The sequence below is a fragment of the Microtus ochrogaster genome, chromosome 6 (genome assembly GCF_000317375.1).
Source record: "Microtus ochrogaster isolate Prairie Vole_2 chromosome 6, MicOch1.0, whole genome shotgun sequence".
In the NCBI taxonomy this organism is placed as follows: Eukaryota; Metazoa; Chordata; class Mammalia; order Rodentia; family Cricetidae; genus Microtus; species Microtus ochrogaster.
The window spans coordinates 75,372,057-75,396,905 of record NC_022013.1 but is presented as its reverse complement, the minus strand read 5'-3'; the positions used below and the strand labels follow the sequence as shown (position 1 = coordinate 75,396,905).

General features: G+C 44.0%; 1 protein-coding gene across 5 annotated transcripts in view; it reads left to right on the top strand.

The window, feature by feature from the left end:
• Kcnk2 (potassium two pore domain channel subfamily K member 2) overlaps positions 1-24,849 on the top strand; it is a 189,412-nt gene that overhangs the window by 83,759 nt on the left and 80,804 nt on the right. For 4 of the 5 annotated variants that reach the window (XM_026779815.1, XM_005348857.2, XM_026779816.1 and 1 more), the window contains exon 3: positions 21,029-21,146. The exons of the other annotated variant lie outside the window; for it this stretch is intronic. In XM_026779815.1, coding sequence (XP_026635616.1) covers positions 21,029-21,146 — 118 coding nt within the window. The remainder of the gene's footprint in view (positions 1-21,028; positions 21,147-24,849) is intronic. 5 annotated transcript variants of the gene reach the window in all.

Below are 24,849 nucleotides of genomic sequence, written 5' to 3'. Positions count from 1 at the left end.
AATAGCAACAGGATTTGATAGGTGGAGAATCCAAGGAAAACATAAAGTCTGTCAGCAAATCTTTTAGAGAACCTTTTAGATTAGCTGGATATGGCATTAAGGAGTAGTTTTTAGATTTGGGATCTAAAGTCGTGGTTGTCTTATTAACTCCGTCCTTTCAGAATGGAGAAAACGAGTGGTTTGCATTTTCCTAGGAGCGCACCACTGGTGACAGAACAGACACCATATCTGTGACTTTGGGTTTCTCTAACCTCAGCCCTGCCCCTGTCTTGGTCGCTCTTCTATAAATAGCACCAGCTATCTAGGACCAGAGGTCGCCATCCTGACACACACACATTTCTCTGAAGAAAGTAATCCATAGATTGTATTCTCCACCCTGAGAGGCAGTCTGCCCTGACATCTCGTCTTGAATTAGTCACCGTAGCTGAGTTGCTTGCTGTCCTCTGGCTATTGGTGAGCGAGGAAAATTTTCAGCTTATAGTATTCTGGAAGAGCTTGACCTGGAGGGAAGTATCTGAGGGCATGTCCTTGTAAAGGCTCCCATTCCCCACCCCCCAAATCACCAGATGAAGCTATAAATAGAATTTTAGTCACAAAGATTTAATAAATTAAGCATAGTAAACCCAACACACATCAGTAGAGTAGTGAGAAAATTTAGTTTTTTTTTCCTCTGAACATGAATGAATCTCCCAAGAAGTTAAAAATGTTGCTAGCAGGAGGCTGAGGCAGGAGGACAGTCTGAGCTACATAGTGAGATCAGGGCAACCTGAGATACATGCTGAGCCCATGCATAAAGATGTACAAGCTTTTTATACATATTAAAAAGACTACAGCATTTGTGTAGTGTGCTCAAAATCTTGGGTTCAGTCGACTCTCAGCACTAGAAGGGAAATTTGTGTATATTTATTGAAGGCTTACTATGTAATTAGCTCTGCCTTGTATAGGACAATAAAAGATTCCCCTTTTATAAATTATTTTATTACACATATTATTTCATAACATGATTGGCTCAGCTTGCATTGTATCATGAACGTCCACCCTAGTCTTTACCATAGATTATAGAAATGTTTCTAGATGACTCTGCTGTATGTCATTTAATAGAGGTCCCATAGTTCTTTTAAACACTTAGACATTTAATGTATTTTTTTAACTGATGGTACAAAAACATAATATGAAATCTAACCTGTTAATTGTTGAGTGTATAGTTAACATTGTGGATTGCATGGGCATTGTTATATGGGCATTGTTCCATGGCGGATCTCTAGAACTTTCTCATCTTATAAGGCTGGAAGTCTGCACCTACCAATCAGCCAGTTCCCCACTTTCCCCATGACCTCAGATCCTGGGTATGACCACTCAGCTTTCTGCTTGTATGCATCTGACCACATCAGATGTCTCTTGTATATGGAAACACAGTTATCCTTTGTGACATCCTCAAAGGTCATACACATGGTAGTATATGACAGGCTTTTCTGTTGTAAAGCAGTAATACTCTGTTTCATGTATATGCCCCATTTCCTTAATCTCTTTATGAGTAGACATTTATGTTTCTTTCCACCTAGTTGGACAGTCATGAGCAATGCTGCCGTGGTCATGACAGAGTACATACTTCTTTGAGAGTCTAAGTTTTCTGACTCAATAGACAAAAGTGAGGTTGGTCATTTATGTCATTCTCTTGTCCATAGAAGCTGTGTCATTTGTGTTCCTACGCAGGCTTGGACAGCCCTTATCCTCATCAACACTTACTTTCTGCCATTTGATGACAGCTTTCCCAAGGGGGGGGCGTGCAGAACAGTCTTGCTGTGGTTTGGATTTGTGGTTTCCTGATAGTGATGGTGAACAGGTCCAGTTCAGCTGGGTTATAGCTCAGTAGGTGGAGTGTTTGTGTAGTATGGCGAAGCCCTAGGTTTGAGTCCCAGCGCTGTATAAAGAGGCTAACCTGGTCTACATATACAAGAGCCTGTCTTAAAATAAAACAAAGCAAAACATCTCGTTCACTTGCATGTCTGCTCTACAGAAGTCTTTATTTAACTCTTTGCCCATTAAAATCTTTTGCTATTGAGTAGCATGAGGTTTTTTTTTTTGTTGTTGTTGTTGTTGTTGTTTGTTTTTTGGTTTTTCGAAACAAGGTTTCTCTGTAGCTTTGGAGTCTGTCCTGGAACTAGCTCTTGTAGCCTAGGCTGGTCTCGAACTCACAGAGATCCACCTGCTTCTGCCTCCCAAGTGCTAGAATTCAAGGCGTGCTCCACCACCGCCCGCTATGAGTTTCTTATCTAGACTGGATATCAGTTGTTTATCAAACATCCAATTTGAGAATGTTTTCTTTTCTGCTGTAAATTGTTTTTCATTCGTGGGCACATGAGTAGAGGCCAGAGGAAAATTTCAAGTGTTCTCTGCCTCACTCCCTTGAGACAGTGTCTCTGTGTGTACCTGGATCTAGGCTGGCACCAGCAAGCCCCAGAGGTCTCCTGTCTTCTTCATCTCACTCTGCCCTGGAGTAACTGACTCGAGCATGGCCAGGCCCAGATTTTTTCCCTGGGTACTTGGTTATGAACTCAGGTCCTCAGACTTGGGCAGCAAATATTCTCCCCACTGACCCACCTCTCCAGCTTCTAGAAATAACTAATTTGATATTGTCCAACCAACTTGCCCAATTTTGATTTTTTTGTTTGGATTTAGTATATATATATACTAAATATATATATATACTATATATAAATATATATATAAAATCAGTCTTGTCAAGACTGCATTTTCTTCTAGGAGTATTGTAGTTTCTGGCTTAACTCTCTTGACCAGGGTTGCTCTTTGGGCATAGTGTAAAACATGAGTCTAGTGCCATTCTTAGCATGTAGACATCTGCTTTTACAAATACTGTTTGTCAAAGAGACTGGCTTCTCCTTTGACATCCTTGTCAAAGATCATTTAACTACATATGTGTGGGACTATGAAGACCTCTGGATCCTGTTTCATTTGTCTATATGTCTGTGTGTCAGTACCATGTGGCATGTTTTATTTAGGAAATGTCTTTTCTCCTTTCTCATCCTCATCCCCACATACTTTCCTTACTTATGATAGGCCTGGGTCATAGAGCACTTTAAGTTTGCAGCAAAGCGGGAGAGGAGGCCAGGTGTTTCCTCTACGTGCCAGGTCCCCCGTGTGTGGCTCTCTTCACTGCCACTGTCTTCTACTTATGGGATACATCTGTGACTGCTGCTGAACTACATCATACATGGTCATAAAGAAGGCTCATTGTTTATCTCAGGACTGACTCTGGTGCACGCGCTATGATCTGGACACATATGTGGCATCATTGGGCACCATGGTAATGTTAGACAGAGTGGGGCCACTATCCTACCCACTAGCCCTCCGTGTTCTGTAGGATCCTCACCTCTTTGTGCCCCAGAATCTCTGGAAATCACTGCGGTTTTGCGGTCTGCTTTTGTTGTTGTTGTTATGTGTGTGTGTTCATGTGTGTGTGTGGTGGGAGGGGGAGGTCAGGAGTTAACATGTGTATTCTTCCCTAGGATTGTCACCTGATTGTTGATAAAGGTCCCTGAATGAAACTCACCACTTGGCTAGACCGGCCGATGGCCAAGGTCCTGTGATGAGGCTGTCTCCGCCCACCCTGGCTTCTCTGAAGGTGCCTGAGATCTGAACTCAGGTCCCATACTTTTATGGTAGGCATGTTGCCCATGGAATCATCTTCCCAGCTTTAATGTTTGTAGCATCAGAGATAACTTCACCACTTCCTTTCTGAGTTGGATATTTTATTTCTTTTTCTCCCCAATTTCTGTAGCTAGGATATCTAGTACTGTCTGAACACAATTGGTGAGCATAGGTCTCCTTGCCCAGTTCCTTATTTTAGCAGGCAAGCTTTACTTTTCTTTACCCTTGAATATATTGTCAGATTTTATCAAAAGCCTTTGTATGTGGCATCGACTCATTCAGCTGGCGGTGTCTCACAGAGCTCTGAGATTGCTGCTTTTCTTTCCTTCTCCTCTCTTCTCTGGCTGGATAATTGCACACACACTGTTTTGAGCTCACCCTTGCACAACCCTGACGAAGTCTGCCATCAACACATCTCTTGTGAACTTTCTGACTCAATCATTGTCCCTTCTTGTTTAAATAGTTTTAAATCTTTTTGTTGATGATTTATTTAATTCCTGTTTTCCTAATCACATTAAATGGCTTCCTGTCGATGGTTTTGTATCTTTATCAGGTGGTTGATACCCATCTGTTTCTTGACTATTCATGTCTGGTTATTTAAACACCCATCAATTTTGATTGGATCATGGTTCCCTCTTTCTTTATGTACTTTGAAACTTTCATGACGGCCCCTACACATTGAACAACATAGTCCATGACCCCACCCCTCGGAGGAGTTTGAGCTCAGTTCTTACAGGAAGACTTCCTCTACCCAGCCAAAGCTCCTGAGACCATAGTCGATGCTCTTCACTGGATGCCTGTAAATTATTAGCTAGCAATGGACCCATTTCCCCCCAACCCAAGCGTCAAGTCTCTTCCTCCCTCTAGTGTCTCTCTGTAGGATTACAGGAGGCTCGTGGGCCAGCAATTACTAGCCTTTCCCAGGCCTTTGGACTCAGTGCTCCTTGTTAGCCACAGAAGCCAGCTCTTTGGTTGGCCCCCAATTCGACAATTACGTGAGTCCCCCTCTCTCTCCTCATGGAGCAGAAGGGAAATGGAAGTTTTTTTCATAGGCCAGAACTGAACTAGGGTTGTGTTTGGTGGGCCATGACAAGCAAGCACTGTGAATTTTTCTTTGATTTCCCAGGGTGCAGGAGACCCATACATGGCTCCTGTTTCCCTATAATGGGAGTGGGTATGTTATTGAGTCCAGCATCAGTGAGAGGCTGAAGAGGGGAGTGCTCTCCTGTCCCACAGTCTTGCTGGCCTCATCTTCCTTGAAGTTTAGGGTTATAATGTAATGAACAACTCAGGGGACCATTGTTGTTACTATAGAAACAATAAGTATGTTTTTGAGTAGATATACATAAGCCAATTTCAAATTATTTTAGGTGTCTTAGAAAAAATAAATCTGCAAATAGTGACTGTCTGTGGTAATGAAAAGAGCAGCTTCTGTGGTCCGCTCTTGAGGCTGACAGACTTTGGGCTTCTGAGTACAGAGAACTGAAGACCAAGCAGGGTTAAAGGTCACCAACGTCCTAGATTCTGGAAAACGGAAGAAGATAAAAAGCTGGTCGTTAGCACCTTACCCCTTTAGTTGGGGTTTGCATTTATAACATGGTAGAGCCCTAGGGAAATGGCGTACTAATGGATGTGTTAGGGGTCACAGCCTGATGGATGAATAGGACCAGGGTAGGTAACTGCTGAGAACCACGCAAAGCAAAGCCGAGACAGGTTTGGGCCTCCATGGTTCTCCCGTGCAGTTTTAAGGTCCCCTACCTATTTCCTGTCTCTCCAGCAGGAAAAGATGACTTGGCTGTGGGGTAAGGAGGCAGGAAAGCAAAGGCTGCTGAGATGCCCGGGCAGGCTGGCGTATCTGATGGCTCCATCAGTGGCTTTAGCAAGGGGATTTCCACAATTCTACCCCTGCCACAGTGGGGACTGTTCATCCTCCTGCTGAAATCCTCTTGAACTTGGCACCTTGCGTGAATGAGGATGGACAGTCAGGCAAATAGGAGTGACCTACGTACCCTGTGTGAGCGGAGGTGTCAGATGCATTTATTGCACTGGTGGCTGTCTGGAGATGCTCTCCTGTCAGCCTGAGTGCTGCCTGAGGGAAGAGTTTAATTGCACGTTTGTATGACAATTCCCAGACAGGTGACATGGGGACCTCGAGAAAGTAGGAGGAGCTCTGTTTAGTCCTGTCTCACCACAAGATAGAGTTCTTACTTTAGCATATGTGATTTATGCATAACAGCGGGCCTTTTGTAATCATTTCGTTCATGTACATAGTATGTGCTGGTCATGTTCACATCCCCCACTGTGCCTTCTTTTCTTCCCTTTCTTGTGCTGATCCTCCACCAGACTCCCTCTACTTTCATATATTATATGTGTGTGCGCGTGCGTGCGTGCGTGTGTGTGTGTGAGAGAGAGAGAGACAGAGAGAGACAGAGACAGAGAGAGACAGAGAGAGAGAGCGCGAGCTATGAGTTTCACTGGGGCTGGTGTGTATATGTATGACACATCTATGGGTTTCACTTGGGTTGATGTGTGTGTATATACATGTGTGTTTATGTGTGTGTATGTGTGTATTACACACCTATGAATTTCACTGGGGTTGGTATGTATGTATATATACACGTGTGTGTATGTGCATGTGTGTATGATGCACCCATGAGTTTCACTGGGGTTGTTGTGTGTGTATATGTGTGTATGACACACCTATGAGTTTCACTGGGGTTTTTATGTATGTGCATGTGTGTATGACACACTTATGAGTTTCACTTGAGTTGATGTGTGTGTATATACACTTGTGTGTATTGTGTATGTGTGTGTATGTATGACACACCCATGAGTTTCACTTGAGTTGATGTGTGTGTATATAGACTTGTGTGTATTGTGTATGTGTGTATGTATGGCATACCCATGAGTTTCACTTGAGTTGATGTGTGTGTATATATACTTGTGTGTATTGTGTATATGTGTATGTATGACATACCCATGAGTTTCACTTGAGTTGATGTGTGTGTATATATACTTGTGTGTATTGTGTATATGTGTATGTATGACATACCCATGAGTTTCACTGGGGTTGCTTCAACCAGTTTAGTATTTCCCAGGATTGGTGAGTGGCTGGGTTGTCTGGAGAGAGGCTAAGAAGCCAAGATTAGTATGAAGTACGATGGTAGGGGCTGTTCCTTGGGCATTATTTTTGCTGTCTTGATTTTGTGACTCTGTGCCAGGAAAAGTAAGCCGTCTGAGAGAGTTTTGAAGGCTGCTTGTTCTCTGCGGTGTTAGCGCGCTGCTGGGAAAGTCCTCTGCAGTGTGCTAAGACTCTGTGCCGGGGGTCTGAAGCCCAGAGGCTGGGTGACAGAACTGAGTCATTCCGGGTGAGGGTATGTGACACACAGACTTTCTCCCTGCCCTGAAACAGGATCTGCCGATCGTACTGGAGAACCTTTTTGTTTCTTTTGCTGACTGGTTTGTCTGGTAGGGATCTGCTGATTCACATATTGGTCTTGCTAACAGGTCCTTATTATTGGTAACTTGCCAGCATACACACAGCCATGATTTTTTTTTTGTTATGTGTTCAAGAAGGGGAGGGGGAATGCCAATTTGTCTATAAATTAGAAAAGATCACTGTTTTGCAGAAACTTGAATATGTTCTCTATTTATTTTCCCATGATGACCTCTATACAGCCAGATGATGCCCCTCTTGTATAAGCGTGGCTCTGTTGTAGATACACAGGCTAAAATGTATTGGAAAGTCAGGTGGCTTAGGCAGAGATCAGTGACTTTCTACTGGACAAAGCAAATATAATTTTCCTAATTTGAGAAGGGCTGTGCATGCTATTAACTGGCCATGTAAAGATTCCTTTGTCACACTTTAGATTAATAATTAATCCTCCTCTTTATTTTCTTTTGAGACAGCGTCTCGTGTAGCCCAGCAAGTCTGGTATTTACTATGTAGCTGATGTTGGCCTTTGGCTGAAACGCCTCCTGTCTCCACCCGCTAAGCACCGGAATTGCAGGCACAGGGTGCCACACCTGGCTTAGCTTGTTTCTTCTCAACAGTTTAGAAACCTAGACTTCGGAGCTATAACATGTACATATATGTTGGTTGTTGCAGCACTCTGTACGAAAAACATCATAAAAATACGTTCTTAGCTGCTGACACCCAGCTTCTTTCTCCTGCCGCCTACACCTCTTTTGAAGACTGTCTTTAAGGGGATCTCCTAGGACAGCACGTGACCGTAGCTTGCCCTCTTCCCTCTTCTAGAGCCTTTTCTCCCTTGCTGCTTGAATGGCTCCTGGCTGCTTTCCTTCTACATATTCTTCAGTTTTCCCTTCTCTTTCTCCACTTTCCCCTCTCTCTATCTTTTCCTTTTCTTTGGTTAACCCCACCACCACACACAGGCAGGGTTGGAAAATGGCCAGGAAGATAATGTTTAATATTCCATAAGTATTATCATTACACACAGCACGCTGGCATCTGGGCAGAGTGGGAGAGTGCACATCTGGCACCTCTGCCCCCATGTGTGCTTCATCTGTGCTCTTCCAGCCTTTTCAGCTTTGCAAGGACTCAAGGGTCTTTATCTTCTCTGGCTACACTGTGTTCATTTCATTGAGTGGCTGGAATTCAGCCCTTGATTTATATATACACCATCTTTTCCATCAACCCCTGGCACTCGGATACTAATTGCATTAATGTATCTGAATATATCCAGTGTAAATAGGTTACCTGCAGTTAATGGGGAGATGCCAACATTATTAAAAGTGGTGACATACCCCCTAGAATCCCAGCTCTCCAGAGCAGAGTCAGGTAGAACTCTGCGACATGGAGGCCACTCTGGTCTGTATATTAAGTTCTAGGGAAGCCAGAGCTACACAGTGAGATCCGGTCTCAACAACAGGGCTAGGGGCTTCTGAGATGACTCAGAGGTTAAGACCACTGGCTGCTCTTCCAGAAGATCTGGGTTCAATTCCTAGCCCTGTATGGCGACGCAGAACTGTCTGTAACTCCCATTCCAGGGGATCCGATGCCCTGCTCTGGCCTCATGCATACAGGCAAATCACTTCTAAAAAGGGAGTAGCTGTGAATATGTTAAAATGCTTGAGAATGGCCAGGCGGTGGTGGCGCACGCCTTTAATCCCAGCACTTGGGAGGCAGAGGCAGGCGGATCTCTGTGAGTTCGAGACCAGCCTGGTCTACAGAGCTAGTGCCAGGACAGGCTCCAAAACCACAGAGAAACCCTGTCTCGAAAAACCAAAAAAAAAAAAATGCTTGAGAACATGCTCATGCTGTGTGACAACAGGCGAAGAAAGATGTAAGGGCTACGGATACTAAGAAATAAATACGCGTATGTGTCAAAACCCACTCTGGTTTAGGGACTAGGCGTTATTTCTCTTTTCAGTGCTCTGTTTTCTGAACCTCCAGTCAACTGAACACTATTTCCATCATTAAAGATCTTAGGTGCACATGCCCGGAGAAAGCAGCTGGGATCCCCAGCAGTGTCACTGTTCCTTTCTGGCCCTCTGATGACACCCACCTCCAGCCCCGTTGTCTCTGTCTTGGATTTTAAAGTTCTGTTTCTACTAATAGTAACTCAGCTCGCACTTCAAAGAGAGCAATACACAAGCTGCCTACCTCACTAGCCCAAATAAAAATAGTTGTGACCTGCAAATGCACAGTCCTGAAATAGAGAGGAAGTCGTGAGGAGGTAGCCTGAGTGTGGCTTCGGAGTCTGTGTGGAATCGTCCTCCCAAGAAGCGTGAAGACTGCCCTTATGTCAGAAGAGCTAGGCTTCATTTTATGTAAAAGGGTTAAGTTTGGGCCATCTTGTCCCTCAAAGCCCATTTTAAAAACAAAATATGAAATGCATTTCTATTCAAATTGTTTCTAATATTGATCAATAAACTGAAAGATTATTTACATTTCCCTCCTTACAGAATACACTCTGGGACGTGAGACACAACAGTGGCATTTCTATTTCTTTTTTAAAATTATGTACATCCCTGGGACTTAGGGTGGGGTAGCCAGACAAGTGCCCGCCCCACAAGGCTACACAACTTCTGAAAAGCAAAGTTTCATGTGATGAGCGACAAACCCACTTTCCATTAGAGGATGGGATATATGCAAATTAAAATGTAATGTTTGATATCAAGTCATGAACATGCAATGCCCAATTATCAAAATTTATCAGATATGAGCGGATATTGGACACAATTTGACTTTTCCACTCGAATTCAGTAGCCAGTGAGAATTTTCCGAAGATAACTTTCCCAGGGACATGAGTTTTAACTTGAATTAGTGCCAGTTCTGCAGGAACGGGCATCACACTGCAGGGAAAAGCGTGAAGTCATTATACTCTGCGCATTGACACGCCACCCTACCCTTTTGCACACCAGGTTTAAGTTGCCATCTTGCATGCCACAAAATTTCAGATATTAGTGATTTTATATCTTTCAACCCAGTTACTGTTGGTTGTATCAATGCAAAGCTCAGCTCTCATCTCAAATAAGGGAGAGAGCTTATTCTAGAACTGTGTGTGAGTGATCTCTGGCAGGAACACAGTTTCAGTTTCCACAGATAACATATGCTAAAGTGGAAGTCATTTCATAGTTTTTAAAATCATTGTAGAACAAAGGAAAGTCATGGGAACATCGTGTAGGCAGTTCAAAACAAAGCAGGGAACCTAGCGTACTGGGTCTCGGTGCAGTCTGAGGGATTTTTAGTTTTGGGGTTGGTGGGAGCTAGAGGTCTGATAAACGAGCACATCCAAAGGCTCTTGATCAGCAGTTGACATGTTGTGGGATAAGACATAGAGGCTGGCAATAAGTGGCTGAAGAAAGGACCAAAGGCAGCCCAGATAACGTGACTGTGGACCCACAGCATCCCAACTGTTCATGGTCAAGAACTCTAATCAACTAGTTGGTTTTGTAGAATCTTTTTGCACAGATGTAGTTTTATTTCTGGGACCTTCAGTTCACAGCTAGAATATTTTTGAAAAGTGTATTGCTGGTGCCATGTGATGTCAAGATGCTGTCTGCTCCCCTGGTGGATCTTCAGGGTGTTCAGGACTTGGGCGCTGTCGAGATCACCCCACTCAGGAAAGCCGTGCTTTACATCAAATGCCAGAATATCATGAAGGGGCAAAGGGGGAGTATAGATCTGGCTCCTAGGCTTATTCTCTATGGTGTGAAGGATGCGGCTTGGGGGAGGCTTTGGCTTTGCCAGCAGCAATGGGATGGAGCCATATCTCCACCTGGTTGCTGCAGCGGCCCGAGGGATTCCCCTACCGTTTTAGGGACTGCAATGCAAGTAAAACCAGATTGTTGGTCTTCACGTACAGGAAGAACCAGTGTGAAGAAGAGATGGGTGGGGATTATTAAAGATATTTTGGTATGTGGGGCTGACAGATGGCTCAGTGGTTAGGAGCACTTGCTCTTCTTGCAGAGGACTCAGGTTTAGTTTTCAGCACCCACCTACGGTGGCTCACAACCTTCCTTAATTCCATTTCCAGGAGGTCCAGGATCCTCTTCTGGTCTCTGTGGGCACCAGGGCCACACTCGGTACACTTGAATATAAACAGGCAAAAGCACTCATACACATAAAAATATATCTTAAAAAGATATTTGATATAAATTTTAAGCATGATGGTTAACAGAAAGAGAGACTCAGGGGAGGGACTGGGCATGGTCAGGCAGGTGTGTGGTCTTTCCTCAGGGAAAGCTGCAGATCAGATGTGTTAATGTTTGCATCTCAGAGGTCCTTATATCTAAGAATCTTTTCTTCACATTTCTTCCTTTTGATGAGTTGAGATTATTGCATGCCTCTGAGATGCCTTGGGCAGGATTATCATCTGACAGAGTAAAGCCAGTGCCCACTAGGATGTACAGGGGCTCTGGTAAGAGTCCTAGAAATTGTGGGTTTTAATCTGGGAAGTAAGAAAGGCCTTGAGCCTTGTTGACTGCTCCGGAGTCCTTGCTCCTCGTCTGTCAATCAACAAGACTAGAGAGAAGGGGCTCCCTTCCATTGCCCTTATCCATAGTTTCCCCTACCTTTCTGTTCCGTCTCAGTTTTATAAAGTAAAGCCATGTACTGCTGTCCACTGGAGGGATTTCATTCTGCTCTGTGTATAGTGAACAGAGAAGTAGCTTCTGCGAGGGAGACTACCCGTGGCCTCGGAGGAGGCCCTCCTCACATCATGGCTGTCTATAAATAACATTCTATGCAAGTGTGTCTAGCAAATTTCAGAAGTGGGGAATCCAATGCAGCGTTTCTTCATTGCTCCGACATGTCATTCAAGGTTTCCCAGGCTCCCCCAGTGGTGTGGGAATCCAAGCCTGAAAGAGCAAGGTCCATCCTGAGATACTCTCGGGGGAATGCATGGCCTTTCAAAGTGGTTCCCTAGCAAGGTCCATCCTGAGATACTCTCGGGGGAATGCATGGCCTTTCAAAGTGGTTCCCTTTTTGAGAATATAATAATTAGCCCAGAGACCCCCAGCTGCACAGTGTGCAGAGACTAGAGACTTTGAAGCACTTCTCTAAGTAGGATGTCTTTACTAACCTCCCTGCGAGTCTCCGAGAGCTTTGCGGAAGAGGTGGCAGAAACAGCGGAAGGGCCAGAGGAGGCGGACGAGTTCAAGACAATGGCACCTTCCAGTCACACCAGGACGCAGAGCAAAGCTGACATCATGTTCAAGGCCTGCACAGGTTCAGAGCAGACACAATCACAGCATGGAGCATGGAGAAGGTGGAAGAGGAAGGAGACATGAAGCCCCAGCCCTGCCCAAGAGGTTATTTTCAATTGACACCTGCTGGGAAAGAGAAAACCACTTTTCCTCAGTGGAGTGTCTCTCAGTATACACATCATCCCCCAAGGCAGGCTGCATGCCCAGTAACAGCTGACCCACACAAATGGACTCCATGTTCTGTTAATTTTGTGGGGTTTTGTTTCGTTATTTTCTTTTTGTCTCATTGGGTTTTTTGTTGTTTTGCTTTGTTCATTTGATTTCCTTTTTCTTTATTTGAAGGGAGATTAAAACCTCCATGAAGTTGGGTGGGTAGGAAGGTGGAGAAGACCTGAGGGAAGTTGGAAGAGGGGGAAGAATATGATGGAAATATATTGTGTGAGATAATTGGTTTTGTAATGACAAACTTCAAGATCATCGAGAATCAGGCTACCACCATGCTGCCATGTAACCAGAGGTGAAGGGCTAGGTGCTTAAGCCTGCAGCTTCTGGCTGTAGTGTCTCCGCATGACTGTGTGTCACCGAGGAGGTGTGATTATCCTCATGCTGCAATAATAAATCACAGTGGCACCCACCGTTACCTTCTCACTAAGTCGTGGACAATGCAGGTGCCATGTATTATTTTGGTTTCCTTCAAGGCTTTCAAAATAGCCTTGCCTGTGTGGGTGATGGTATGAGATGCGGTACTGTAAGCGTGGAACTTGATTTCCTTTTTTTTTTTTTTTTTTTTTTTTGGTTTTTTGAGACAGGGTTTCTCTGTGGCTTTGGAGCCTGTCCTGGCACTAGCTCTGTAGACCAGGCTGGTCTCGAACTCACAGAGATCCGCCTGCCTCTGCCTCCTGAGTGCTGGGATTAAAGGCGTGCGCCACCATCGCCCAGCTTGATTTCCTTTTATAAGGAATATTATCAAAATACATGTGATATATATATATATATGGATATATATATATATGTATATATATGTATATATATATATGGAATAAATACATACAAGGAATTTCTCAGGTAGATATGGTTTCCCCAAGAGCGAGTGGCTGCAGATGAAAGTCTATTATTATGCATTATAGAAACCTGACGGGAGAATGCTTATGTTGAAGGAACTGTCTAACCACGCACCTGTCAGTATAAATGGCTTTACCATTGTTAGCAATTTTCTTAGAGATAATATCCTTTGAAAAGAGGAACAAATGGATCATTCCTGAGTTCTCAGTTGGGGAGTTTCTGTTGAACCTATTTTTTTTTTTTTTTTTTTGTACATCATTGCTGCACCCTAAGAGGCAATTACCATCTTACTAACAAACAACTGGGCTACAGATGTTTTCATTGAAAATGCTCAAATTGGGGTTGGAGAGATGGCTCGGTATTTGAGAGTGCTCCCAGCTCGTGCAGAGGACCTGGCTTCTCGGCGCCCACATGAGGAGGCTCACAACTGCCTGTGGTTCCAGTTACAGGAGATCCAGCACCTTCCTCTGGCTTCTGTGGGCACCAGCACACAGATGGCCAGACATAAACTCACCCAGGCACACATACACATAAATAAAACTTTAAAATGTCTTCTTAAATGTTTAAAATATTAGTACAGCCCTGCTTTCAGGGTTTTAGGTATTGTTTAGGGTTTTAGGTATTAAATGAAGCACTAATGATTACTCCAGGAAGAATTTGTAGAAGGCATTCAGGACTTTCTGTATTGCTCTGAGGGACGCGGGAGTCTGAGGGTGGGGAAAAGGTGAACGTGGGACCTGGGAAATGGCTCAGGGGTAAGAACACTTGTCGAGCAAGCATGAGGATTTGAATTTAGATCCCCAGTACCATGTAAAAGCTGAGCACGGCTATGCAGCCTGGAACCCTTGAGCTGTTTGGGGACAGAGGTGGGAGGATCACTGGGTCTAGCCTAGACAAAAGTGGTGAGCTCCAGGTTCAGTGAGAGACCCCGTCTCAAGGGAAATGATGGGCAGTGAAGGAGCAGAATGCCCGGGCCCTTCTCTGGCTTTGGCATGTGTAGGCATAGTGGGGCATGCCTGCAACGCAGGCGAAGTATAACCAGATTTGGAGAGCATTTTCACTTTTAAATTTATAGTAAGACCAATTTAAAAGCAGTACACTCCTCGGGTCTTTTCCAAGCATAGCCACTTTAGGAATGTGTGACATGGACATCTTTGCTAGCCGTCACCGTAGGGGAAGCATACTCTGACTACAAGCTTCCTTTGAATTCTAAGGATGTGCCAGCCTGTGGGCCCAGGGAAGAAACGTGTGTCTCACCAATGCCTGATGCCAAAGTCAGGTAGAGTTCCAATATGGCAGAAGGCATTGCTGCATTGATTCTCACAGCACAAGAATGAACAATCACAGTCTCACTCAGGCACGTTGACTCTAAAGCCAACACCGTCGGAGACCAAGATTTTTCTGTCATGTCTTTATGACCCTCGTCATTCCTTAAACCACGTGGAACGGAGTGAAGACACACACTCTGCTTCTTTTTCATGGGACACACACATTTTTTTCTTTTTCCTTTTCTTTGTTATGTTGAGTTAATCTCATGTATACCTGCTAGTTGAAGTTAGCCTTGTGCTTCTGGTCTTCTTGCCTCTACCTCCTGAGTGTTGTGGTAGCAGGTATACACCGCCATACCTGAGTCTTCACGCTCCTTCTGAGCCATCACTCCAGCTCCTGGAAAGTGATTTTGATCATCATCAACCAAGCAATCCTGTCACTTCAGTTACATGCATGCACAGCTACATGTGTGCACAACTACATGCGTGCACAACTAGAAAGAGTTCCCCCCAAGGTGTTTATCAAGTGTCCTGTTGGCCTCCACTGCAAATGCGGTCATGGGCCCAGAGATCTGTGTTGGTAACTAGGAGAGGGCACCAGTCTCCAGGGGATTTGGCCAAGAGCTTTTTGCCTGCATGTAGAGTAAGTTTCCAGCATCTGTGGGGAAGTCCTTCTGGCAAGTTCACCTGCTGAGTCTTCCGTTCACTCCCAAGCCTCTACTTCGCATCAGAGCCCTGCGGTGGCTAGTTAAAGCCTGCCCCCCCCCCACATGGTCAGGCACTGTGGCTGCTGACCGTAGCTCTACCTCTGTCTCTTTGTATTTCTAAGATCTGTGAGCTTCATCCGAGAGACAGGCTGACATCTCACCTCTTCACAGGCACAGAAAAGAACAAGACGAAGTGACAGGGTGGGCTCCCATTCTGCTAAGTCAACCACTTCAGGGATTGGCTTGCTGTTGTCCCTCTGTGAAGTTGAAAGTCTTTTGCCCTCCTTGTCTTTGTTGTCTTATCTGTGTTTTTACAAGGCTGATGCTTCTTCTTTGATTTGCAGGACAAACTGACGCTTGTCTCTGAATAAATGGACATGTTGAAGAAATATCTGTAAAATATAAAAAATATAACTTGGTTGTGACTGTATTCTTTCTAATTCTTCTATAGTGACATATACCTTTAATCCCAGCACTAAAGAGGCAGAGCAATCTCTGTGAGTTCAAGGATACCCTGGGCTACATAGATTGATACAGTCTCAAAGAGAAACAGATAGGTGGTGGTGGCTAACACTTTTTTTGTTGTTTTTTGTTTGTTTTTGAGACAAGGTTTCTCTGTAGCTTTGGTACCTGTCCTGGAACTAGTTCTTATAGGCCACACTGGCCTCAAACTCACAGAGATCTGCCTGCCTCTGCCTCCCAAGTGCTGAGATTAAAGACATGCATCACCACCACCCAGTGGTGGCTAACACTTTTAATCCCATCACTTGGGATCACATGCCTTTAATCCCAGCACTAGGGAGGTGGAAACAGTGATATGGCTTGGCAGAGAAAGGAATATAAGGCGGGAGGAGACAGGAGCTCAGGTGCAGTCCGAGGTTTCCTAGGGACAGTAGCAGTCTGAGAATTCATAGAGACAGGATCACTGCTTCAGTCTGAGCGTTGGTAAAAGTGAGAACTCTCTAGTGGCTGACTGATCTGCTTTTCTGATCTCTTCATTTTCACCCCCTAATATCTGACTCTGGGTTTTTATTATTAGGAACAATTAAAATTTGAGCTATACTCCTTTCTGATCTCTCACTGGAAGTGTTTTGGGGGTGAGGGTAGGGTGGGGCACACAGTTCTTGTTCCTATGCCTATAGTGCTGTTAGCTCAGGGACCAGTGTGGGCCCCATGGTTAATAACAGTGAAGTTCTTCCCTCCAGAGTAACCTGCTAGCAGCTGCATTACCCTAAAATACCACTATACTATAATCCCAAAATTTGGAGGATGTGTGGGGGTATGGAGGTGGGAGAGTCGAAGGTTCAAGGTTAAGCTCAGCTACATAACAAATGCAGTTTAAAGAGACCCTGTCTCAAAACAGCAGTAGCAGCAAAATTCCATTCATATCTATGATGCCTTGATGTTTTGAAAAGTATTTTTGTTTTATTTTGTGTGTTTGAGTGTTTTGTCTGCATGTTTATCTGTGTAGCATATGTGTGCCTAGTGCTGGGGGAGGTCAGAAGAGGGTGTTGGATCCCCTGGGGCTGGAGTTACAGACAGTTGTGAGACATGATGTGCGTGCTGGGAATGGAACCCAGGTCCGGAAGAGCAGCAGTGCCCGTAACTGCTGGGCCATCTTTCCAATTTCAGTTTAAGCCATACAGCCTATGGATTCACTAGAATTAAGGGCATATGAAGTAATAACTTTTTTTGTTTGATTTCTGTTTAATAAGAATCACATCTCTTATTATGCACTTTCTGTTGTTATTCCAATCTTAAATATGTTCAAAGGCCTGTTTAGCTCATTTAAGGAAGAAATGGTATCCCCAGAGCAGGATCTGTGACAAGTGTCAGTTGCCACCATGAGTTCAGATTCTGAAAACGACTCCGCAGCCTTAGGGCACAGCCTGGTCACCTGTGCCCTAGCCCATCTGTAACGGTCAACAGAGGTGCCTGAACTGGTCTAGGACAGGCACATTTATGTCCCGGAATGGACCTTCTTAGCAGAAGCTTTATGCCTTTTATTAAGATTTGTTGATAAAACATGGATTTTATTTTTATACTTTGGATGCCTGCAGATGTGAGTGCAGGCGTCTGTGAACTCCAGAAGAGGACATCAGATGGCCTGGAACCGTGATATGGGTGCTAGGAACTGACCCAGTGTCTTGACAAAGACGCTGGTTTCTTTGTTCGTATTCAATTTTGTTGTGGGAGTTCCGATGAAAAGATGAAAAGCAATAGAGCATGGCTATTGAATAACATGAAATAAAAGGCCATAATACAGAAGCAAGCTTTTTCCCCAGGTAGAAAACAAATACGAACAAACAGAAAGAGGCAATGAGTTCAAGCGGTGCTTCTCCAACTTGGTCCCTAGGAACTTCTTTGACCTATGACAATGTCAAATCAATTGCTGTTCATTTTTTAAAGATTTATTTGATTATGTGTCTTACGTGAGTATGTGCATGAGAGTGTAGGTGCCTGAGGGAGCCAGAAGAGGGCGTCGGATCCCCTGGACCGTAGTTACAGGAAGTTGTGAGTGAGCCACCTGGGGGGTCACAAAGCAAGCCCACGTCTTCTGCAAAAGCCTTACATGTTTTCAACCACTGCTCCATCTCACCAGTCCCCAAAGCAATTTTTTCAGTATCAGGAAGGGTGTTTTTGTCTTTTGTGTTCTGTTTTATTTGTGTGCACTACAGTTTCCTGGAGATTGGGTGATGGGCTGCCCCAACAGATTGACCGTGGAAGTGTGTATTAGGATACATTTGTCATGTGTTAAGCCAGGTATTAAAAGTATTTATAAAATCGTAAAGCTGCCTTTCTTCTCACTATATGCTGCAGTAAACATCAATGTTTATAATTTAAACATACAAAATAAAAACTTATTGATTTCTTCAGTAAGTGGTGAGGCTGTAACATGGCTCTGAGACAAAATCTTTTAAGCCCTGGTTAAAAAAAAAAAAAAAAAAGACGAGAAACAGACACTGGTGCAGTTAGCGCTGGTGAATAAATTTTAACTTAAAACGGAAAAAGGTAGATTCTTTAAAACTAATCATCTAGGTGTGTACGGAATATGGAACCACACCCCAACTGTGTCACCTGGGATGACGTGAAGATTTAAGCAGTGGCCTCGGTAGGAAGTTTAGAGCACCATGGGGCTGCTTGTTTCCCTTTTTATAGATTTCATGTATTTTAAATACGTGAATGTTTGGTCTGTGTGTGCTGAGAGTCAGTGCAAAAGAGAGGAGGGAGACGGAGAAGGGGAGGGAGGGGGAGAGAGAGAGAGAGAAAGGGGAGCGAGAGGCATACAAGGTCTTTCTATATAGCTTAGCCTTGAGCCTTGAGCTCTCAATCCCCCTGCCTCTGCTTGAAGTTATAGATGTATATGTTGTGCCTGGATAGCATTTAAAATATGTTGGATCTGTGGAAGCAAAATTTGCATAAAATTACAAAGAACGTGATTTTTATTTTTAATTTTGTCTGTGGTTACTGCTGGGGATATAACCCAGCCTTAGTGTGTGCCACGTAAGTACCAAGCTATAGCCCTAGTCTGTCTCCCTCTCTTTTTCTCTGCCTTTATCTTTACATTTTGAGACAATGTCTTGCTATTTTTCCCAGGATGGCTTTGAACTCACTCTGTAGCTCAGGCAAGCTTTGAATTCCACAACCCTTCTTGTTTAGCCCTTGGAGTAGCCAGGGTTGCAGGTCTGCTCCATCAGGCTGCAGAGAGTGACAGTGAAGGGGAACCTTCAGTATCTGTTACTAAGAACATGACAGACAAGCAGAATTAGCTTCCTCGGAGCTAGCTTCATTGCATGCTGTGCACGTGTGTGTATGTGCATCTTTTTTTCATTCATGGAATGGAATGTGGAACACTAGTATCCAGTATTATTCACAATAAAGAATATATCATCCAAACATCTGTTATCAGTGCAGTGAAGATAAAAGGTTATTAGCATTAGGATGACTGCTAAGCCTTTGTCTATTGTTGGGGGAGAGTCATAAAGTCTTCTGGATACATAGTGGCTATTTTCCATTCAGCGTCATAAAATATTAATAACCTGTAATGTGGCTAATTTATTTCTAGCAATTTTTCCCAGGGACGTGTTAGGAAATGGGGAAGTATTTATACCCAAGTATATTTACAAAACAGTATTTTATAATACAGTGTATTTATAACAGCACCTGCCTATTACTAGACTATGTAATAGAAACAAGGGGGAAATATTACTAGTAAGGACATTAAATTATTAATAGCTTAGCATTAGTCACTACACAGTTCTTTCTTGTTCATCACCATGTTATTATAATTAAGTAAGGATGGATAATTCAGCATTTAGCATAGTTTTTGAATCTAGCTGTATAAAAAGTGTATTGAACCAGATGTGGTTGCAATGACAACATATCAGGAGGTTGAGGCAGAAAGATTAAAGGCCAGCCTGGGCTACATAGCAAGACCCTTTCTCAAAGAATATACAAAAATGACTTTCAGGGGTACCCGGCTTATCACATTAACAGTGATTATATCTGTGTTATGAAATAACTTTTCATCATCTTTCCTTGTTTTCTTAATTTCATTTTTACAATGATCATGCCTTGTCAAATTAAGAATAACAAAGGATTCAGTTGCCTCTGCACACAAGTATTGTCATTTTCATCTATAGATTGGCTGCCTGTTGTGAGCAGCCGTGAAATGAGATTTGCAATCTACTGCAGTCTTAGGTGCTTGCTTGCTCCATCAGCCAGCGGCCAGTGGAGCACGCTCACATTTCTGGGGTGTACTTTATTCTCCCCTGACTTGTCACCATAATGCCACTGCAAACAAGCCTGCTGTCCTGACTTTTCCTCACCTAGCAAACGATAATCCTCCAGATTCTAAAATCTGAAAGCTAAACAATAAAGCTTATTTCTCTAAGCACAGCAGAAACATGCAGTCTGGCTACCGTAGTGCCTCTCTGTGGCAACACATTGTCTTCTGGTGTAATCCACATCATTCCCACTTCCAGAGGGGTCGTCCTGCTGTTTTCCAGTCTGCCTCTTCGGGGGCATACACATGGAGTGGATAGATTCTATGGTCTCCATGAGCACTGCTTATGAAGACCTTGGCTGATTTTTCTTGAAGAATGTATTAGAATCTGTGTAAATTCCAGGCATGTAGATCTAACAGGATAGACATAACTTACTAACAGGCTTCATGGTACTTTTTTCTCACCCCAGTCAGATCTTTTGAAATATGCTTTTAGCTCCTGTAGAGAGCCCAGTCTTTGGTATGACCATTAACATCTGAAATCATAAGCATGTTAATGAAGGATTATGAATTATTTAGATGCAGTCTGCAATCTGATATTTAAATATATAACCAATCCATGTTGCTTACTAGAGAGTACTAATATGCTTAGGTGTTGGTTCAAATATGATACTGAACATGCACGCTATTAGAAGCTCCACGCCAATCCCCTCACTTGCTGTGAAATCTAAAATTTCCATGATTTAAGTGGTACTACATTTTTCAGAAGAAAGTTTTAATCCCTTAGCCCTTTTTAAATAGGAAAGTCAAAGTCTTAAAGTCGATCCCTTGTGTGTAATCTGTTGTTGTTGGGGCGGGAGTTGAGATGTTTGATACCGCTGTGTGATTGCCATGTACTGATAAGTCTCTTTTTAAACTTGCAGCAAATAGTGGCAGCAATAAATGCAGGGATTATCCCCTTAGGAAACAGCTCCAATCAAGTTAGTCACTGGGACCTCGGAAGCTCTTTCTTCTTTGCTGGTACAGTTATCACAACCATAGGTAGGAGACGCCTCGCTTTCTGTTTTCTTGTTTGGTACAGTTTGTGACCTGACATTCGTGTGTTCAAATTTCCTGTGTATGGTTGGGCGAAGTCATCTGAGAGAGAAAACGAGGGTATAAGACATCGAGTTTTGAATTAAAAGTTCGAATTGAGGGAATTAGCAAGATAGCTATCAGTTCAGAATGTAGAATTAAGTTTAAAATATATACTGTAAAACTCAGGAGCAATATGATGGAGACGTTTGATAAGGGATAATATATTGTAATATATCATATCCGTCTGAGATGATGGCTTTTTTGTATAAGCATTTCCCTCTCTTTTCCCCGGCCTCTCGTCCTCAGTGTAACAGGATAGGTTTGCCCCTGCCTTTGGCTGGATGTGTTGATGTCGCCTCTCTGGGTTCATGAACCTCGGCCCTCCCTTGACAGCCCACCTGTTGTTACACTGGGATTGCTTCAGGGTTTGCTGTCGATGTGTTATATTTTGACAATAGCATAGACGTGTAACGTATAACGTGTTAACTGTGACACAAAGCTGAACCCTGGATGTCTTGCTCCTCTTGGTTTTGCTCTGACGTTGGAAATGTTATTGCAATGGAACAAGAAGATTAGCGGCTGTGAAAATCCGGAGGAACGGCAGCCTTGACTCCTAAGCATAATAGCAGGTTCTGGTTGAGACTTAGACACGCTGGCCGTTTCTGCTGTGGAAAGAACTATTTATTTCAGAGTCTGCAAGCAAGGGCAAGAGCAAAAGAATAAAGGCTCCCAGACTGAGTGAGAACGGTTTGTTGCTGTCCAAGGGTAACTCAAGAGCTCGCATTATAACTCACTGTGACTGCCACTAAATTACTTTGCAAGAGACACAGTCGTTATATGCTCTTAGTGCTGCGCTGTGTGTTTATAAACAGTCTCATTTTCGGAATCCCCAAATGCAGTTAGGTTTCACAGACATATACTTCAGTGCATGAAAAGAAAGAAACCATTGTTACCAGCTTTACCTCCAAATTATAGGCATTAAATACAGTAGCTGGTGATTTGGACTACTTAGGAAGCTGCCTGGCAGCCCGGCCTCTTACTCATCCTTCTCAGTTTGTAACCTTAGGTGGCTCAAGTCATTTTGAGTCACCCCTCTGGGATCTTTTTTATTCCCCGGTCTTTCTTATTCCTGTGTCAAGGTCACTTCCTCTGACCTTGGACTAGATTAGGAGTTAGGGTAAAAACACTTTAAGTATCCATATGACACTTAATTGACATATATTTTGCATCTGTGCAATTAAAAGAATAAATATCAGTGCTGCTGCTCTCGTAACCAAGGTGTTTCTTAGCCACGCTGCACTGGTCCTTTGGAAACTAGAACTTGAGCGTTTGGCAGGGAACTCGCAGGGTCTTTTGTGGGGGGGGGGGTGTCATGTGAAGGTGGTGCCTCATGGGGCCATGTAGGCTGCAGATGTCCATGGCTTTCCTATTTTCTTTATCAGTTTAAGATGCAAGCCTGCACTAGGCAGCTTCTACATTGGAACCCTGTTAAGGCGAAGGCCATTTATACACAGTGCCATATTAAAACTTTAAGACCCAAACCTAAGGAATTGCTTCCATGTTACTCACCCTTTGTGAAATCAGATCCTTCCACCACCTTCCCTTAGTTCTGCTCCACAGCTGCACACACTGGAGTCTACGAGCACCCCCCCCACGCCCAGTCTACGATCATCCTACCTCCCCCCACTTCCCCCCCCCACGCCCAGTCTACGATCATCCTACCTCCCCCCACTTTCCCTTTTCCTAGCCCATCGGTTCACACAGTTGGCTCTACTCATAAAGCAAACCCATCCTTGACTGCTCACCTTTCTAGCTACTTCTTTGGTCCAAGCCAGGGTTACCCCACTCACCTTTATGAAGAGGCCTGACTCAGGCCCTCTCTTTGTTTCTAATCCAGTCACCCAAACAATGCCACGGCCCCTGTGCCTGTCTCTGCTGGTAGGATGCCAGGGGTTCTTAATCTGTTTTTTGTTGTTGTTGTTCCCCCAGAATCTCCCAACTTCTGAGATATAGTAGGTGCTTAAGAATTAATTTGGGGAAGGGTCTGGGGTGATGGCTTAGTGGGTAAGAACAGTTGCTGCTCTTGCAAGAGGATGCAGGTCAGCCAAGACTGGACACCTCACAACTCCTGTACCTGGTTTCAGGAGATCCTTGGCTTCCTTCTGGACTCTACAGACACCTGCATACATGTGCTGCATGTAAAATCACACGGACACACATAAATTAAAAAAATCTTTTAAAAGGATCTTCAAATTGAAAACAGATAGGCATGTAGGTGGTGTGGGCGGCGGCTTAGGGGATGTTACTCAACAATATGTTGATAGATACCATAGTGAATTCAGGGCTTGCTCAATACATCTCATCATCAGCTTGCTTGTTTGTGCGTTTATTTATTTGATAGGTAGTAAACACTCTCTACTGCCATAAATATGAGAGTCCCTGACCCCAACTTGCACAGCAATGAGTCAGGGAGGTTGGAGGACAGATCGAGACAGTAGGCAGAGGAACACAGGGGTGCCAGGTGTTTAGTGGAACCCATGGTATACTTTACAAGCTAGTAAGGTAAGTGGGTAGGGAGGAAGGGGCAAAGGATGGTTGCTTCTGGTTGTTAGGTGTTGTCCTAAAACTGAGAGAAGAGTTAGTGGTTTTCAAGGCAAATGCATATATACAGGAGAATTGCAGACACCGAGAGCTCTGGAAAGAGACGTAGGTAGAAATCCACAGGGGCTTCAGGTCATCTGACATGGTTGTCCATGTTGGAAAGCCTTATGCTGAGGATCCTGGGACTTGGTGCCAGTCTAAGTGGCTCATGTTGGATTGTTGCTTCTTTCGCCACGGTTGGGAGCTTAAAGAAGCAGGGACACTCTCTTACAAAGAGATACCATTTACACATGAAAAGCAGCCATAAGTGTCACATGATCAGATGTACCATGGAGCTGGCATTAGGATGTGGTTGGGAGTGGGAAAGGGGAGAATGTGAGCCACAGCTCATGACAAATGAATCCAAGTTGGAGGTGAACTGTGTTTGGAAAAAGACAGCTGTTTCTGCCTGTGGAAGGGCAATGCTGGGCAGGCTGTGGCAGGAGCAAGTCAGAACCCCGACAGAGCGTGAACTGGACTTGGTTTGGGGGGGCAGGTAAACGTTTGTGTAGACCAGAGGCTCATTTAGGGGGGCAACAGGAAATGCTGGCTGCTGGGGGAGGCAGTTCAATCTAAATTGCTCTTCAAGGGGTATTGTACTTGCTAAATAAGATAAAACGTCCCCCCCTTTTTTTTAATAAAAAAAGAAAGTGAGAGGTAGCAGTGACATTAGGATGCATCTTTCAGGAAGAGGCTAATTTAAAAACAGCTCAGTGGATGGAACGATTAGGAGGTTAGGACAGTGACCTGCACGAGCCCCTTGAGCATTGCCAGGGATGGCAGGGATGGGTGTGCGAGGAAGAGTCGTAGACAGGGTGCAGGCAGACTTAGATGAGGCAAGCAGTCAGTCTTGGTGACTAACAGGATGGAGAGAAGGGGGCGATAATGCGGAAAGCAAGGTGAGTATTTAGACAGTAGACTTGTAATTCATCGAGAGCGCTCGTTGATCCTATTCAGAAAACTGAGCTCAAAAAATAGCCAAGGTTTTAAATGCTGTGTTATTTTAAGAAGCTTCATTTTGGTACTT